The sequence below is a fragment of the Cricetulus griseus genome, chromosome 2 (genome assembly GCF_003668045.3).
Source record: "Cricetulus griseus strain 17A/GY chromosome 2, alternate assembly CriGri-PICRH-1.0, whole genome shotgun sequence".
NCBI lineage: Eukaryota > Metazoa > Chordata > Mammalia > Rodentia > Cricetidae > Cricetulus > Cricetulus griseus.
In genome coordinates this window covers 99,623,174-99,642,185 of record NC_048595.1, presented here as the reverse complement: position 1 = coordinate 99,642,185, position 19,012 = coordinate 99,623,174, and the positions used below count along the sequence as shown (strand labels likewise).

The 19,012-nt window shown below is 40.8% G+C and overlaps 1 protein-coding gene across 1 annotated transcript in view; it reads left to right on the top strand.

Annotated features, from left to right (window-relative positions):
- Reck (reversion inducing cysteine rich protein with kazal motifs) overlaps positions 1 to 19,012 on the top strand; it is a 71,969-nt gene that overhangs the window by 27,880 nt on the left and 25,077 nt on the right. Inside the window, exons 7-9 of the mRNA XM_027403214.2 lie at positions 11,465 to 11,498; positions 13,949 to 14,146; positions 15,972 to 16,239. Coding sequence (XP_027259015.1) covers positions 11,465 to 11,498; positions 13,949 to 14,146; positions 15,972 to 16,239 — 500 coding nt within the window. The remainder of the gene's footprint in view (positions 1 to 11,464; positions 11,499 to 13,948; positions 14,147 to 15,971; positions 16,240 to 19,012) is intronic.

Below are 19,012 nucleotides of genomic sequence, written 5' to 3'. Positions count from 1 at the left end.
TGAAGCATTGCTACATCAGATTTTATAGTCTGGTTTCTAATAAACATCAGCAATATTAATGGAATTCTGCGAGGCAGTTTTATGAAACTAGAATAAGCACAGATTTCAAGTCAGACCTAAGTTAAAAACCTAGCTGAGGGAGCTGGAGAGATGCTCAGAGGTTAAGAGCACTGGCTGTTCTTCCAGAGGTCCTGGGTTCAATTCCTAGCAACTACATTATGGTACAAAACCATCTGTAATGAGATCTGATGCCCTCTTCTGATGCTGTCCATAGAGCACTCATATACATAAATAAATCTTTAAACAAACAAACAAACCCAAAAGTAAACAAACAAAACCCAAAAAAATTGAGCATGGTAGTGCACACCTTTAATCCCAGCACTCTGGAGGCAGAGACATGGATTCCTTCGAGTTTCAAACCGGCCAGAGATACATGGTGAGACCCTATCCCAAAACAAAACAAAATTTTAAACTGTTTATAGCTTAACTTCATTAATAAAGGACTGTATCTAATTAAGTCACATTAATTAAAATATATACTGGGGCTAGAGAGATGTCTCAGCAGTTTAGAGCACTTTTTGTTTTTTTCAGAGGATTTGGGTTCAATTCCCAGAACCCACAGGGTGGTTCATGGCCATACATAACTCTTCCCTGACACCCTCTTCTGGCATTCCCAGGCACAAGACATGCAGGTGGTGAACATACATATGTAAGCTTATACATATAAAATAAATAATAAGTAAACCTAAAACTATTATTTAAAATATATACTGCATGCATGAGGACTTAGGAAAACATAAGTAGAGCTAGTATTTTGGGAGTCCCAGAAAAAAATTTACAAAGCAGTGATAAATTGGTGTAGTTGGTTAATAAGACTATGGGCCAAAGGCATGTTAGAAAAAAAATGCATATGGTTCATACAAGGGGCAAAGAGGAGGACAGACATTGTCAATCTCACTGTATAGCTCTGGCTGACCTGGAATTTATTATGTGTGCCAGTCTGGCTTTAAACTCACAGAGATCCACCTGCCTCTATCTTCTGAGTGCTGAGATTAAAGGCATCTGCCATCACTACCTGTCCAGTCTTAAATAAAGAGGTATGTGTGGTGTGTGTGTGTGTGTGTGTGTGTGTGTGTGTGTGTGTGTGTGTGTGTGTGTGTGTGTTCCTATAATGTAAGGTAGTTTATTTCATTAGAGTGCTAAGTGGTAAAGAATTTTGTGAGTTAACTAAGTGCACACAGTACATAAACAAAAGTAACTCTGTATATTTGTAAGATGCTATTATATTCCATTGCCAAAGAGACAAATTAAGACTCTGTATACCTAAATAAAAAGCATCTAACTTTTAAAAGAATCAACACTTCAAAGAAGGGTGGAGGGGAGGAAGTCAGGGATTTAAATGAAGAATCATTAGCAGGGTTTGCCGATGGGTTGGATATAGAAGACCATTTTCAAGGGTGTGGAATCATTTAAGCCTAGTGTCCTGGAATACTTTTACTATTGTCCTGTGCTTGAAGGTACTATATAGGTCCTTATCTCCTGGCATTAGGACCTACTTATTATCTAGATCTGTGTTACAGGTTTAGAGAGTTTAAAATGCTGGGAAGAATCAGTGGAATGCACAAGCCAAAACTAAGTGGAGAGAAAGATCTAGAGAAACAAGGCACCGAGAAGGTATTAGTTTTGAGGATATTGACATTTGCTGAGTTGATTTTCATAGCTTTATCATCTCATGCACTTAGAAGTCAAAGAATATGTTTTGGTACCAATTGAAGATAGAAATCCCAAGTGAGGTCTCTTCCCTTTCTCACCAAAAAGAGGCTACACTTGCAATATGGGATGACATCTCCTCCTCTTGAGGAGGAATACATTGCTTCTCTCAAAGCTGTTTCTCTTGAAAACTGGTATTAATAACTTGAGTTTGAAGCCTAGCTCATATAAAGCCTCACTTAGAAAATCTCCAGCTGAGAAGGCATCAAAAATGACTATAAAATAGTAGTCATGTCTTAATGCCTAAGACAAGTAACACAGATCCTCTCTGCAGGAATGGGCTTTTATTCCAGAATTAAAACTCCCACAGATAAAGTTCTAAAGAAAATAAGCATCTCACAGTTTAAAAAAGAAAAATCACAAAACTCACAAGCAAACAAGGTCATCAGACAAGATCCAGCACAAGAGCCAGCAAGGACAACAGTGAATAGAATTAGACTTCAAGGCATTTCTTCTATAGAAATAATCACTGCAGACCATAAAAATATTTTATATGATTAAGAAACAGAATCGTAGCGAGGAGTTGGTGGTGCATGCCTTTAATCCCAGCACTCGGGAGTTCAAGACCATCCTGGTCTACAGAACGAGTTCCAGGACAGGCTCCAAAGTGACAGAGAAACACTGTCTCAAAAACCAAAAGAGGGAAGGAGGGTGAAAGAAGGGGGGAGGGAGGGAGGGAAGGAAATAGAGAATCCTAAAAATACACAAAGCAAGTAGAGTTGAGAAAGAATTTACTAAAATTTTAACTGAAGAAATAAAAATATAATGGAAGCTGGGGTGGTGGTCCTCTTCTGTGACCCCAGTACTTCTGAGGTAGAGGAAGAAGTGTCATGAGTTCAAGGTCATACTCAGCTGGATAGTGAGTTTAAGCCATCCCAGGCTACAAGAGATCCTGTCCACATATTATAGACATACATCACTTTAAAAAAAAAAAAAACTTGAAATAAGAAGAGTTAAAAACAATCTTCTCTTTCAAAGATGACCAACAGCTGATTTCTCAGCAGCAACAAAAGAAGCCAGAAGACAATGTTTACATAGTTCTGAAAGAAAATAGCTATCAACCTAGAATTCTGTGTTCCAAAAAGATTTCATGAAAAAATGCAACATGATAGTTGGAGAGAAGCTAGTGGGATTGACTGAGTAGGGGGACAAGTAAGAACAAAATATAATGATACAGACACATGTATGTATTTGTATGTACCTGTCTCTGACTCTCTCTGTCTCTCTCTCTCTCTGTCTCTGTCTCTCTCTCTCTCTCTGTCTCTCTCTGTCTCTCTCTGTCTCTCTCTCTCTCTCTCTCTCTCTCTCTGTGTGTGTGTGTTTGTGTGTGTGTGTGTGTGTGTGTATGACACTGTCACAGTGACAACCTATTTGTATGCTAGCTAAAAAATGCAATGGGGTTGGAGGACAGTTCAGTGAGTAAAATGCTTGTTGTGCAAACAACATGAGTTTGAATGCACAGATAAAGCCCGCACAGGAGCATACATGTCTGTAATTCCAGCTAGCCTGATTTATGCAACTAAGGAACCGCCAGAAACTGCCTCAAACAAGGTGGAAGGTGAGAACAATACCAGAGGCTGTCCTCAGATTTTACATGCACTGTACCTGTGCCCACTGCATGTGTGGGTGCATTCACCCCTACACACACTATCATATGCATATGCAAAATAACGATTTCTTAAAGATTTCTGTTTGCTTGTCTTTTTAGACAAGGTGTGGTCCTGGCTGATCTAGAATTCAATTTGTAGACCAGGTTGGCCTCAAACTCACAGAGAATGCCTGCCTCTGCTCCAAGTGCTCCGATTGAAGATGTGTACCACCATGCCTTGTATGAATTCTTACATAGGGAATTTCAGCTAAGAATGAGAGATATGACTGATGATCTTTTCTCATTTGATCACTGTCTGAAACAATCTCTGGAAAGAGTACCTCCTTTGTACTTAAAGTATGTCTGGGCTGGCAAGGTGACTTAGCGGGGAAAGAGGTGCTTGCTGTTAAACCTGACTACCTGTGCCTGACTATTCTGTGCCACTCACAGAATGCAAGTGGTAGAAAAAGAAAACCTGCTTCTGTAAGTTGACTTCTGACCTCTACACTCATGCTAACACTTTTTTACAATTATTAAATAAATAATTGTAAAAAAAAAAACAAAAAAAAACAAAAAAACGAACTTTTAGGTAACATTTTTTTGAGAATTGCATATATTTGAGTGAGATCACCAAGCTTTGTTCTAGGAGCTACCAAAACCAACCTTTAACTTGATTATCCCCTTAGAATCACATTCACATGCTATGGGCATTCTCAATCCTAGATTCTCCTGAATTTTTTCACAAGTGTGGTCCTTGAGCCACCTGGAAGTATGGGATAGGTCATGATAAGGCTCATGGTGTACAGTGCTGGAACCCGAAATAACATTCAAAGCAACCAAAGTCAGTCAGATGTTGTTTTTGTTTTTGTATTAACTCTTTGGGGCTCCACCACCCAGCTCCCAAATAATCACACGGAGACATTCTTTCTTATGAATGCCCAGCCGTAGCTTGGCTCATTTACTTTTTGCTTCTGGGTTTTTATCTTTCTCTGTTCTATATACCTTTCTTTACTTCTTATTCTGTGGCTGGTTGTGTCACTGGGTGGCTGGCCCCTGGAATCCTTCTCTCTCCTTTTTTGCCTTCTATTCTCTCTGCCTGGCAGCCCTACATATCCCTCTCCTGCCTAGCTACTGGCCATTCAGCTCTTTATTAGACCAATCAGGTGTTTTAGACAGACACAGTAACACAGCTTCACAAAGTTAAACAAATGCAACATAAAAGAATGCAACATATCTTTCCATCATTAAACAAATGTTCCACCGTGTAAACAAATGTAACACATTAAAATAATACTCCACAACAGTCTGAACAAATGTTGTAAGCCATAGCACAGCCAGTGTAGTATGTGCTGGCTGAGGAGACATAACCTGTAGTTTTTTGTACTTCTTTGTCCACAATTTGTCTGTGAGCCTTTTCTTCTGGATACCAGTTTGGGAATTTTGGGGGATTTTTGATTATTGTTATTTTCTTCCTTGATTATTCAGAATAAACATTGTTAAAATGATGTGAGGGTACTTAAATGTCCAGAGACCTGGTGATGGCTCATGAGTTTTAGTTCAGGATGTGTAGATTCATGTTATACCTTAAAGTCAGATGTCCCCGACACTGTCCCGGCATGTGACCTTCCCATTTGCTGCTCACACCACCGAAGTCCCGTGCTGCAGCTGCCTCAGCCCTCCATGCTCCTGTTTGCTTCCTCCCTCCTCAGCTTCTGCTCTAGGCTTTCCTTACATGCTCCAGTCATTTTCCTGTCTCTTACTCCTTTCTTGAGTTTAGCTCTTTGATGGTTTCCTTTAAAGAAGGTGACAATGAGAAAGAGCCAGGGAGAGATATTTCTCAGAAGATTAGCCTTAAAAAAAAAAAAAGTTTAGGGCTGGAGAGATGGCTCAGAGGTTAAGAGCACTGGTTGCTCTTCCAGAGATCCTGAGTTGTATTCCCAGCAACCACATGGTGGCTCACAACCATTTATAATGAGATCTGGTGGCCTCTTTTGGCGTTTGTAGACATAATATGCAGGCAGAACACTGTGTACATAATAAATAAGTAAATTTTTTAAAAAGGTTTAAGGAGCTGGAGAGTTGGCTCAGTGGTTAAGAGCACTTGTTGCTTTTGCAAAGGACCTGGGTTTGATTCCCAGCACCCACATGGTAGCTCACAACCATTTGTAATTCCAACCCACTGGATCTGACACCTCTGTTGATCCCTAGGGTCACCAGGCAGGCATTCACATGGTGCATATACATATATGCAGACAAAACACTCATACACATAAAGTAGTAAAACAATAATTTAAAACATTAAAGACAAAAGTTTTAGGTTAAATACAAATCAACTAAATTGTTTTGCTGACAGCCACTGGTTCTGTGAGAATGCTAAGATAAAGGTAGCACAGTGACCCTTACACCACAACCAAAAGTGAGCCCCAGTCACAGCTCTGTCTGTGTCACTCCCAGCACATATCTAGGCATGACAAGGTGCAGGTATGTGTAAACTATATGTTTTGAATATTCACAGGGTTCACAGACAGTTCAGAATAGCATATAATCAAGTCACCAAGTTCCTGAAGTTAGCAGTGATGTTTTATGCATAGAAAGGAGATGTGTATATATAGTCCTCCACCAAACTGTACCACTATGGTCAATTAGCATGCAGTTTACTCCGCCCCTGGGTGCCAGTGTTGAGTGTGTGTCTGTGTATGTCTGCTAGGGTTGTACTGTATCCTCAGAAAGTGTTACAGTAAAATGTATGCTTGAAGATGTGTTTGTGTCACATTTTTCCCCTTTTTCTAAAATTATCCTTGACTCTAGATTTACTTTGTGTTAGGGGCATAAAGGAAGGGACGTGGGAAGTGACCTAAGGGAACAGTGAGAGGAGGTCCAGCAGTGCTCAACAACTGCTGGAGGGTTCCTAAGCTGTGGTGGCATGTCAGTCTGCTGCAATGGCTCTGGTGTGGCAGGTCACAGCCTGAGCTTTGGACAGCTGTGCTTGTCCCTCATCCACTCAGGTTCTAGCTATTTTAACAAAATAACACGGGCTGGAGATGTGGCTCGGGGGCCTCTGGCTCCATCCCCAGCTCGTGTACGCTTGCTCGTACACATACACAAAAATCAGGTGTTCCTTTGCCTTCATAAAGCCTCAAGGACCTAAGTAGAAAGTGTGTGTTAGTTAACCTGAGGAAACGGCAAGAGTGGTTGGGTGTAGTAAATAGCAGGCTATGGTGGCAGCTTTAGGAATTGTGGTCTCCACGTAGGTGCAAGTATCAGACCTGAGCCGTTACCTGCAGCTGATGAGCTCCAAAAAGAGCGAAACCTGTTAGGTCCTGCAGTACTGGCTTATGACAGTAAGACTTGCTGGGGTTGCACTTGTGTGTCTTTCTGCTCTGTCATTTAGTATTGTCCCAAGAGGGGAGCAACTTCTGTTTAGTCTCTTTGCTGCTGGTTCATTTTCTTTCCAGTTCCTACCTTAGCGGAGTAAGCATATCCCTAAGAGCCTGATCATGTCAGACTTGCCTGTGATCTTATCTCATCTTAAATGGTCTTCCACTGGGTTTCTCATCTTCTCATAGTTTATTGTTACTTGTTTTGTGGTACTGAGAGTTGAACCTAGGGTATCACGCTCTACCACTGAACCACTCCCCTAGCCCAGGCTCTATGGCTTTAATTGCCCCTATTTTATGAGGGTTCCAGAATCTTCTTTGCTAACTTCCTTTTTGAGACAAGGTCTCACTGTGTAGCCCTGGCTGGCCTGGAACTTGCCACGAAGACCATGCTGACCTCAAACTAACAGAGATCTATTAAAAAGACATGCACCATCACACCTGACCAATCAGATTCATTATTGATTTTCTAGTATTCACTAACCTCCTTCCCCCCTAAAATAACACACATACATCCATGCATGTGCGTACACACACACACTTCAAAACTGACACTTGTCATCTTTCTTACACTTCTTGCCGAATTACTGAGTACAGTCTTCCCAGATATAACCAACTAAAAGCCAACAGATCTTGTCTACCCCTTTTCTCTTTCTTGACATCTCTTACTGGCTATTAAATCCTAAAGATTTATCTACTGCCAGGTGTGGTGTTGTATACCTTTATCCCAGGACTCAGGAGGCAATGTCGGACAAAGCTCTGTGAGTTTGAGGCTCCCTTATATACATAGTTAGTTCCAAGACAGCCAGAACTATGTAGAGAGACCCTGTCTCAAAGACTAAATAAATAAATAAATAAATAAATAAATAAATAAGTATTACTTCCCTTTGGAGGCCATTAAAAAAAAAATTTGTCTCCTACGTCTATCTTAGTTAGTACTGAACTCTGGGTTCCTGGGGCAGAACTCTGCAGTTGTCTCTGTCTGGGGGCTGGTGTTACACACTGAGCTGAGCTGATAGACCAGTATGTGTAAGGAACTTCCTCAGTGATTGAGCCACTGTCTGCCGAGAGCTTGTGGTCTAGTGTGTGAGATGAGAAATCCACATAGACTTAGAACACAATGAGCAAGTACACTGCTAGAAACATGCTAGAGACCCACTGGGACCTAAGGAAGAAGTCTTCCCAGCAGGTAAGACTTCTGATGAGTCAAAAGCTGTCGCTTGTACTGGGTGACAGAACTTTCTTAGGTAGGGTCATCCTGTCAGTCCCAGTACACTGACGTGTTCCTCGGGTTTCTGAGGTGGTGGTACAACCTCACTTCAGTACCACCGTAGCTTTTGTCTATTCTTAAGTTAGCTGGAGGATTCAGTGGAAGTGCCATGGTTGTGGTCACAGCTTTAAGGGGCGCCACACTAGTTACTGTAAACCCTTACTTCATGCACTTGCCACCAGATGGCGATCAGACATTTAAAAGACAATGGATTAACTCAGACACCAGAATGCATGTTTAAAAAATGAAGTGATTCTGAACAGATGCTATAACTCCTACGTATGTCTTAAGTCCTGTTAATAATCAACAATAGCTCAAGCAGCTAAAAGAGATACTGATAGTCAGGCATGGTGACACACACCTTGTTAATGCCTGTACTTGGAAACTTGAAACAGGAGGAATGGGGGTTTGAGGACAGCCTGACTTTAAAAAGGATGAAGAATTACTTACAACAAATGTAAGAGTCTTTTAGCAAAGCCAAATGTGATCAGTCTGTAAAATCAAAATGGGTGTGGCAGAAGTTTGATGAGTTCATCTACTTCACGAAAGTGACAGAACATATTTTTATTTTTAAATGATTTATTTATTTGTTTTATGTGCATTGCTGTTTTGCCTGCATATATGTCTGTGTGAGGGTGTCAGATCTCTGGAACTGGAGTAACAGACAGTTGTGAGTGGCCATCTTGATGCTGGGAATTGAACCTGGGTCCTCTGGAAGAACAGCCAATGCCTCTTAACCACTGAGCTCTCTCTCCAGCCCCAGACAGACATATTTTTAAACCATAGAATGAATAAAGATGTAGAGGTAGTATTTATTAACATTAATGGTGCTTCTGTGTAAAATATCAAGTCTTCAATCAACATATTCAGGAAAACCTATGTATGAAAGGTCTATCCTCAAACATTAGGAGAAACAATAGTTTCTTGGGGAACATCTCTGTACTCTGCAGGTGACATTAAGGAAGACAGCTTTGTCCTTCTTTTTCTTCAGCAATTTGCAAACCCCCTGCAAAGGGCCAGTTTATTGTCCACTTTAGACTCGCAGACCATATGGTCATTGTCTGCCCAACTCTGCCATCATAGCATGGATAGCATGACATAGCCTTATAAGATACATAAGCAAATAGTGTGACTGTGCTTCAGTAAGGCTTTATAGACAAGTGTCAGGCAAAACTTGGCATGCGTGCCATTGTTTGTAATGTGGGGAAGACTGTATTCTGGAGCATTCTCTCTTCTGTCCTTAGTCTGTGGCTGCAGTCAGATAAGGACATTGAATTAGATGGTCTCTGATACTTGAGGCTTTATTTCCTTGAGTGCCTTTCTCTTAAGCTAAGTGATCACAAGACTGACGTAGAAGTGATATTTTTCTTACTTATAAGGTCAGATTTTAAAAATCTAGCTTGAACAAATTAATAAGCCTAAAGGCAAAGTTCCTGAGAATTGGTATGATTGACATTGCCATCTGGACCAGGGCCATCTGGCCTGTACTTAGTAACATTTATGGCCTCTATTCACTAGATGCTAACTAATGCCTACCCACCCCACTTTTGATAGCAGAAAATGACTCCAGGCACCAAGTGTCCCCTAGGAGTCAAAATCACCCCTGATGAGTGCTATTTCTCTGCAGACTACTTTTTAATATTGATTTTGATTATTTTATTTTACAAACATTCCTGAGGCTGATGAACCCCAGTGGAGGGTTGTCTGAGATGGGTAACTGAAAAGTCACAATAACACAAAGAACATGGGTGAAGAGAGATATAAAGAAGCTTACTGTTGAAAAACACTGAAAGTATGTTTACTTTCCCACTATTTTTATTGATCTACCAGCTCTAGCAGAAATAACTCATGCTGGATGAATTCATTATCCCTTCCCATGAGACCTGGGGTTTGTTTGTTAACTTATTTTTTCTTTAAATGAATAACTCCACTGTGGCTTATTCCTGCAACAGAATATTTTAGGTAGAGAACATGAATGGATGCAGCTTCACCAACAATGTAGACAGACTCTTTTCCTTTGGCCCTTTTTGAACATAGTCTTATACTGAGGCCCAGACTGACCTGAAACTTACTCTGTAGTTCAAGCTGCCTTCACACTAGTGACAAACCTCCACCTGAGCCACGCCAGTGCTGGGTCACAGGTGGTGGCCACCATACCTAGAAAATTTTTGAAGCTATGTTTCCAGTGTTTTTTTTAACTTGTTTATGTTTTTCTGTTGTGTTTTCCTCCCTTTGGTTTTGTTGTTGTTGCTGTTTTGTTGTTGTTGTTGTGTTGGGTTTTGTGGGAGGTGGTCTTTTGGATTTTGAGGGGTGGTTAGTTTGTTTGGGGTTTTTTGTTTTTGTTTTTCTGAGACAGGGTTTCTCTGTGTAGTCCTGGCTATCCTGGAACTCTCTTTGTAGACTAGGCTGGCCTTGAACTCACAGAGATCCACCTGCCTCTGCCTCCCAAATGCTGGGATCAAAGGTGTTCACCAACACAACCTGGCCTCTCTCATGGTTTTTTGAGACAGGTTCTCAAAGCTCACAGTGTAGCTCAAAATCCTCCTGCCTCAGTCTCCCAAGTGCTGAGATTTTAAGCATGTGCCACCGTGTCCAGCTAAAGCCCAATCAGTTACCTGGAGTTGACAGTAAGAGAACGTCTTTCTCTTTCAGTTATCAGTGATACTATCTCACAGTTGACAAGCCTTGAATATCCAAATGGTTTTGGACAAGGTTTTTTTTTTTTTTTTTTTGTCTTGTTTTCTCTTATTTTTCAAGCAATGGCTTAATACAGGGTGGGTCTTTGTATTGAAGAACAATCTGAGACTGTTAGAAGCATTGATTCTGATGTCAGGCTCTGCTTTTAACAACTTCTAGGGCCTAGTGCAGTATCTGCTGAGGGGGTGCTTCCCTTCTGTAGAAAGCTAGGGAGTTTCCCAAACTCTGGTCACAAGAAGACTAAATGAAAACAGTGTTTGAAACTTTGTGTAAATGTAGATTTCTGTCATCTGGTGTTGGTTGGAAAGTTTGGGTGGTTCCACTGCATAGTCATGTTTGAGAACAATTAGAAGTAATGTCTGAGGTCACACCAACTCTAAAATGCAGTGGTTACAAGAAATAGTGTGTCTCTGAGTGTCCTTTATTGTGTTATTTTCTAGAAAATATTTCATCTTCTACAAGAAAAATAATTGAAATTAGCCCACTGTAATCCCCTCCACAGGCACACCTTCAACACATCAACACATCTCACACTGTAATCCCCTCCACAGGCACACCTTCACACACTAATACATCTTACTTGAGCTTTGGTTGCTTCTCTAATGTCAGTTTATAGCTCAGAGTGCTCCCCCGCAAGTGTTAACCAGAAAGTCATTAGGAAAGAATTTAAAAAGTATGATATCCTGATTTCCATAGAATTCTAAAATGGAATAAAATTAGAAATTCTATTTATTAATTTGTTTGTTTTTCTTTAATTTACAGAATGCTCTTTTCGGTTGCATTAGCAGAAATGAAAGTAAGTATATTGCCATTGATTTACAAGCAGTTCAGAGAGCAAGACACTTTACATGGTTAGCGTCAGAACTGATTGCCCAGACCCTTGGCATTACACCTGCTAGGCCATCTGAAGAAGCACACACACAGGATTCTGCTAGGGCATTGCCCGTGGGATGTTCAAATCACTCATGTATTTTAGCAATTCCTGTGTCCCAATTGCAAGTTTATCAGCCAATACTATAAGTAGATGCACCAGAGGAAGATAACACCAAATAATAGGGTCACTTTCCAAGGTGAAATACATTTACAGTATAGGATGAAGTCCTTGATAAGGACTGCCTCTCGGTCCAGTCTGAAGATATTTATTTAGTATTTGCTTGGTGTGGGGCAGACACATATCTGTAGGGGACATGACCAGAACACAAACTCGGAAATAGTGTAGAATATGAAGTGGCACACTGATAAAATGCAGCAGTTCAGAAGAAACAGGGATCACACTGCAAGGCCTCTTAGAGGAGACTGCATGGAGTTCATAGCTTAACTAGGTCTTGAAGGTAAATAAGATATGCACAGATGGGGGACGGGAGAGAAGGGGGAAGGATATATACAGTGGAGACTGGAGGAGCAGCATACCATGTGACCGAATGTCAAAAGCAACAGTTAGAGGTGGGAAAAGACAACTGAGGAACAAGCAGTTGATTGGATTATCTTGGTAGTGTGGTATATTGAAGAGTAACAAGCAGCCATGCACTTCCACCTTTTCAAACTGGGGCTAGTTCAGAAGGTACCATATAGTCATTGGCCAGTTTGGGTCCTCCCACACTGGCAAGGAAGCTAAGCTAATGGAGGAATCAGAAGACAGGCATTGGTCCTATTTTACTTCCTGCACTGTAACTCCCAGAGTTCCAGCATCACCATTGCAGTTTACACAAATAAATGCAGCCATAACTTCTTTGTGTGTCTGAAGATATAGCACAGTGGTAGAGTGTGTGGTTAGCATATCTAAGGTCCTTGTCATCTCCAGCACCACACATAGCGATACTGAAAAGCAGTTGGTCCCCGCAATGAACAAGAGCTCTTTGGCAGTAGACAACTTAAGAGTAGTTACAAGTCAAAAGCTAGTAATGCCCTGGCCTGGAAAACTGATGTGTGTCCTATATCAGTTAATTCAACTCTTGCTTACTTAATTTGCACATGACTCATCATTATTTCTTTGAGTCACCTGGATTCTTGGTTCCTTGGTCTGTTGAATTCACTGATGCCCCATTTCTGGTGCCTCCACAGCCATTTCTAATATCATCTAGGAATTGTTAGCTGCCTCTCTGTAACCCTCTCCTGCCACTCATCTACTCTAGCTCCTTTAGCATCCCCTGCACATACACCGTTAGATGCTGTGAAGGTCTACCCTTCTCCACTGTGATTCCCACACCCGCACTTCCAGGTACTCATTTCCCTTTCCCACATCAGATGGTGTCAATGTGTTTTCCTTTGTGTGTTGTCCTCCTATGTATGTAGCTCAGCCTGTTCTTCAACTCTAAATCTTCTTGCCTCTGCCTCCTAAGTGCTGGGGATAACAAGTGTGCACCACCACCCCTGGCCATTGGGGGTTTGTTGTTGTTGTTGTGTTTTGTTTCATTTTGTTTTTGTTCTGAAACAAGATCTCACATAGTCCAGGGATAGCCATAAATTTGTGATTATTCTGCCTCCATCCCCCAAGTGCTCTGTGATGACAAGTGTGTGCCACGGCACCTGGCTTTTATTTGTTTTCCAAATACAAAACACAGTCACTTACCTTCAAACGACCTTGCTTTGACTTTTACTTGAGACAGATTGTGTCCCTTGTGAAATGAAGACACTACAGTATAGAAATATTCTTGCAAATATTCAAACCGTGTAGAAAATTTGAGACTTCAGTTTCCAAGTATACCTTTGTTAACTTTATTAACTTATCTTGCCATCTTGGTTTTCACTGGTCCTATTTTATAAACATGAAGCGCTGGGATTTTGTTTTCTTTGGTTTTGTTTTGCTCTGTCTATAAATCTCCACAAGTGCAGTGTGGAAAGGGGTTGTTCTGAGCTCTCAGCTTGGGCACTCTGGACATTTGGGAGATAGCTTTGGTTCTGTGACACTTCCAGGTGCTTTGAAGTACCCTGGCAGCCCTGACGTGCACTAAATGCCAGTATATGCTCCCAAATTGTCATTTCAACCAGCAGTGCAATGGCTGCTGCTCCAGGGCTGAGCTACTACTCACAAGGATCTAGTTTACTAGAGAGCCTAAGTCATGAACTGTGACTGTCATAGATTAGTGAGCCCATGACGATGCCTGGAGTAGTGCTGATTCATATGTTTGTCGTCTACAGCATGGCTTTCCTTCTCACATTCAGAAAGGTGTACTGTTGATCACTGTGGTGCTGAGTTAACATTAACAAAAAGTTGTTTGCATTTCAGTGTCGTCTCTTTTTCCATAGTGGGCTCGGTGTGCTGCAGTTACGCAGGTCATCACACAAACTGCCGAGAATTCTGTCAAGCCATTTTTCGAACGGACTCTTCTCCTGGTCCATCTCAGATCAAAGCAGTGGAAAATTATTGTGCCTCTATTAGTCCACAGTTGATACACTGTGTGAACAATTACACCCAGTCTTATCCCATGAGAAATCCAACAGATAGTAAGTAAAAGGGCTGGATTCTTCTCATTTCTGTCTTTAATAAAATAATTCACTCAAAAATTGATATATTCATGTAGGCGTCTGTGCTCTAGTTCACTTGGGAAACACCAAGATTCCTTTGGTGTTTGGTTTTTACAGACTAGATGTACATAATTTTTACAGCTATAAGGTAGCATGAAAGAAAGGAATGATGAAACCATGAGGAAAAGGAAACTGAAGATGGGAGAGGTCTTTGGTATGGATATTTTGATGGGAAGCCAGATCATCACCATTGTGCTATCAGATAATACCTTTTGACCAGGACAAGAAAACTTACACAAATTTTCAAATAAATAATATGATGTGCATATGCATAGTAGTATATGAGAGAAAAATTAGAAATGACCCAAACATGTATCATTAGGCTATTCATCAAATTAAATTTCTATGCAATAGCAACACATCACAACTAACAAAGAGGAGTACGTTTATACAGAAAGTCCAAGGTGTGTTAAGAAAACAAAGCAAGTTTCAGAACTAAAAGCACAATCTTAGTTGTAATTAACTGTTCCACTATATATATTTCTGTAATGCTGGAACTCTTATCAATGAGTTCTTACATTCATAATAAAAAATCATTAAAACAAGAGAATATTTCTGAAAACCAAAGGCCTCCTAGTGAGCCTGTCCTTGTGGGATCATCAGAGCACCTACTTTGTCTGCCCCAGAATCCATTCTGCCCATCTAGAGGAATCGGATTCTAAAGAACTGACTGGTCAACCAGACTGATGAAAGACAGGCTTGTCAGCCAGATGCTCGTGTCTTACTTTATACTGGAATATTGTAACTCTTTTATAATCTTGGAAGCAGTAGGCCTTGTTTGGCCATAATTGAAATCAGATCCAAGGCTTTTCACATTCTGTGATGTGGTAGTGTGGTGAAAATCAGAGATGTGCCTTCGTTTGTTTTTAAGCAGATCTGTGTTTTCTGACATTTAGGCTGCACTGAATGTTGCTGGCACTGAATAGATAGAAGCTTTAAACACACACACACACACACACACACACACACACACACACACACACACACACACACGACAGAAAGAGGTAGAACAATTATGTCCAGTGTCTGTTCTAACAGGAATCTAGAGGAGACGACTCCAAATTGGGCATGTTTCTTCAAATGCAGATACCTAAGAAAACTATTTGAGAGAACCCTTCTGAAGTCTATAGCCTGATTGAAAGTATTCTTTCAGTTTCTAGTTCTTTGTAGAAAATTAAAGGCTAGGTGAGTAGGGACATAGTTCACAGGCAAATCATGGCCCATTAGCAAGGTTGAGGCCTTGGTTCAATTCCTATCATCAAAAAAGAAAAGAAAATTAAAGGCAGAAATAAACTAAGATACTGTCCAGGTTCATATTATTTAAATTACAATGTGTATTAATTAACTTCTACAGACTCACAGAAGTCTGTGGTGTCTTGGAGTCTGATTAAATGGAATGTTTGTAACTGTGGAAACTAGTCATCGGTTTTACATAAAGAGCACAGTCCCCACTAGGCACAAGCAGGAAGTGAGCCCGCTTTGATTCATAAAATGGTTTACATGAGGCCTTCTACTTTCATTTTGTAAGGATAGTTCTGAAGGCTTACAACTGGGGACTGTGGTGAATTCTGGGAAGAGAAACATTGCAAGGTCTGCCCTGCAGAATGATGGCAAGGGCTGAGTAGCCTCTGTGTATTGCAGAGATGTGCACAGTGGGGTATTGTTTTCCATTTGCTGCCAGGCTCTTTTCTGAGCAATATATATGGTAAAACCACCAAATAAAGGGCTTATGTCCTGAATGCAGGTTTATATTGCTGTGACAGAGCTGAAGATCACGCTTGCCAAAATGCCTGCAAGAGAATTCTCATGTCTAAGAAAACAGAAATGGAGATTGTTGATGGTCTCATCGAGGGTTGCAAGACCCAGCCCTTGCCTCAAGATCCTCTTTGGCAGTGTTTTCTCGAAAGCTCACAGTCGGTTCACCCTGGAGTCACAGTACACCCTCCTCCCTCAACTGGCCTTGATGGGGCTAAATTGCATTGTTGCTCTAAAGCAAACACTTCAACATGTAGGTTAGTATCTCATTTTCTTTTATTAAAATCAAAAGGAAACAGGATTTTAATTGGTGATTTTTAGCAAACATGTTATTCTTGTATTGTCTAGGCTTAGCATTAGGGAGATATAAAATCTGACCTGGGACTTGGGGACAATATAGCTGCAATGTAGCTTAGCAGGTACAAGGTCCTAGGTTCAATCTCAGTACAACAGATAGTTATAAAATCTTTATTTCCTTTTTAAATTTTTTAAAAAAACGTTTATTTTATGTGTAAATGTTTTATCTGCACATCTGTACATGGATGCATGGGTGGTGCCCCCAGAGGCCAGAGAGGGCACCAGATCCCCTGTAGCTGGATTATAGACAATTGCAAGTTTCCCTGCAGGCGCTGGAACTGAACCAGGGAACCCTACAAGAACAGTAAGCCTCTTCACCACTAAGCCACCTCACCAGCCCAAAACTTTTCATTATTTTATTCAGCAAATATTTACTGAAGACTGTTTAAATCAATACAGTAGGGCCAACAAAGTCACTTAGCAGGTAAAGACTCCTGCCACCAAGCTTGATTAATTAATAAAATGACCTGAGTTTTATTTGCCAAATCCGCATGGTGGAAGGAAAAACCAGACTGTCTCAAGTTGTTCTCTTACTGTTACATGTGTGAATGCAAATGCGCACACACACAAATAAATGTAATTTAATTAAAAAATTATGTGTGTGTGTGTTTTCCTCACATGTATGCATGTGTACCACTTATGTGCCTGGTGCCCACAGAGGACAGAAGAGGTCATAGGATCCTGTGGAACTAGAATTCAGCCCCTTGAGTTTTGGTCTGTTTGGTTTTTTCCCTTTTTTTTTTTTTTTTTTTATAAAACAAATACTGTTTTAAACATTGAGTGCTAAAAGCATTGTATTTGGGGGTATGAAAGATTAGCCATTTAAAGGGCAATGCATATTTAAAGATGATGCACTATTAGTAAGCTAACAGTATGTTGGGCCTGGAGATATGGCTCAGTGGTTAAGAGCACTTACTACTGCTGTTGCAGAAAACCTGAGTTTGGCTCCCAGCAATCACATCGGGTGGCTCACAACTGCTTGTAACTCCAGCTACAGGGGATCCAATGCCCTCTGCTGTCCTGTGTATGCATCTTGCTGACACGTGCAGACATGTACTTACACATGTAAATAATTATTATGTTTTCAGTTCATATCTAAGATATAGTCTCTTTATTAGATTACAAAGTTTTGGGATGGGGAGTGTAATTCGGTTGGTAGAGTGCTTGCGTCACCTGTACAAAGTTCTCAAAAGCACATGAGCTAGTCATAGTGGCATGTGTCTATAATCCCGGCACTCAGGAGGTGGAAACCAGAGGATGAAGATCAGTGTCAGCTACATACTGGATTCAAGGCCAGCCTAAGCCACATGAGACCCTCTGTTAAAAGGAAGAAACTTTAGATTTAAAGTCTTTTGTCATATTAGAACAACCTTAGTGATATAGTTATCTGTGTTAGTTGGAGAATTGTGTGTGTGTTGGTGAGGGCTCTGGGACAAACTTTCTGCCATAAACAAATGAGGAAAGATGTATTTGGGTTCACAGTTTCAGTCCATAGTCCCCTGGCTCCATTGGCTTGCTCTAAGGAGAAACCGAACATCACAGTGGAGGGGGTGTGGTGGATCTCAGCTGCTCGACCAGTGACCTGCCTTCTTCAGCTAGACCCAACCTCCTAAATAGAGTTGCCAGCTAGGGACCAATCCTCCATCACATGAGCCTGTAAGGAATTATTTCATATCCATATCAGAGCAGCATCACTTGGGTGTTACACCTGGAGATGAAAAACGAAACAATACAAATGTGAACAAAGGAAACTGTAGAGATTTTTAAAGTAAGTGGAGACACCCAAGATCATGATGAACAGGCTTGTCTTCAGTTACTTCCTGCTGCATGGCCAAGGCAACTTTAGAAGAAAGTTAATTTGGCCCTTAGGACTTTAGAGGTTAGAGCCCACAACCATCATGGTGGGGAGCTCGGCAGCAATCAGGCATGGTGCTGAAGCAACAGCTAAGAGCTCACACTGTGAAACACGGTTATGACATGGAGAGAGAGATAATGACACAAGCCTTTGAAACCTCAAAGCCCTCTCCCGGTGACACCTCTTCTAACAAGGCCACACCTTCTAATCCTTCCCAATAGTTCCAGCATCCATGGGGGTCATTCTCATTCAAACTACTAGAAGGATATAACAGAAGTTGCCTTATTAGAGAGAGGTATTTTGTACAAAAAGGGGCCAAACATTACTAGGATAACCTGAAGGGAAAAGAAGATACCATATGTAAAACAATTTTTTTTTTAAATTGGATGGACCATTACAAAAAGAAACTATACCTAGGATAATCCGTCAAACTTTACCAAGAATACAAAAACATCTCACCAAAGTCAATTGAAAGGCTCAATTGTAAGTAAACCTGGCCCTGTGGTTATAGACATGGATTCTGTTTAGAAATTAGTAAAAAGGTACAAATGAAAGGGATGCTGAGAAGTTTTTGAATTTCCCCCAAATAAGTTTATGTATGTATTGAGTTGCTGGAGCTTTGAATGGTTTTTCTTGCTGTTTTTTGTTTGTTTGTTGTTTTTGTTTTTCAAGACAGGTTTTTCTGTGTCACCCTGGCTGTCTGTAACTCACTCTGTAGACCAGGTTGGTCCCAAACTCAGAGATCTGCCTGTCTCTACTTCCCAAGTGCTAGAATTAAAGGTGTGCACTACCACACCCAGCTTGTTTTTTGGTTTTGA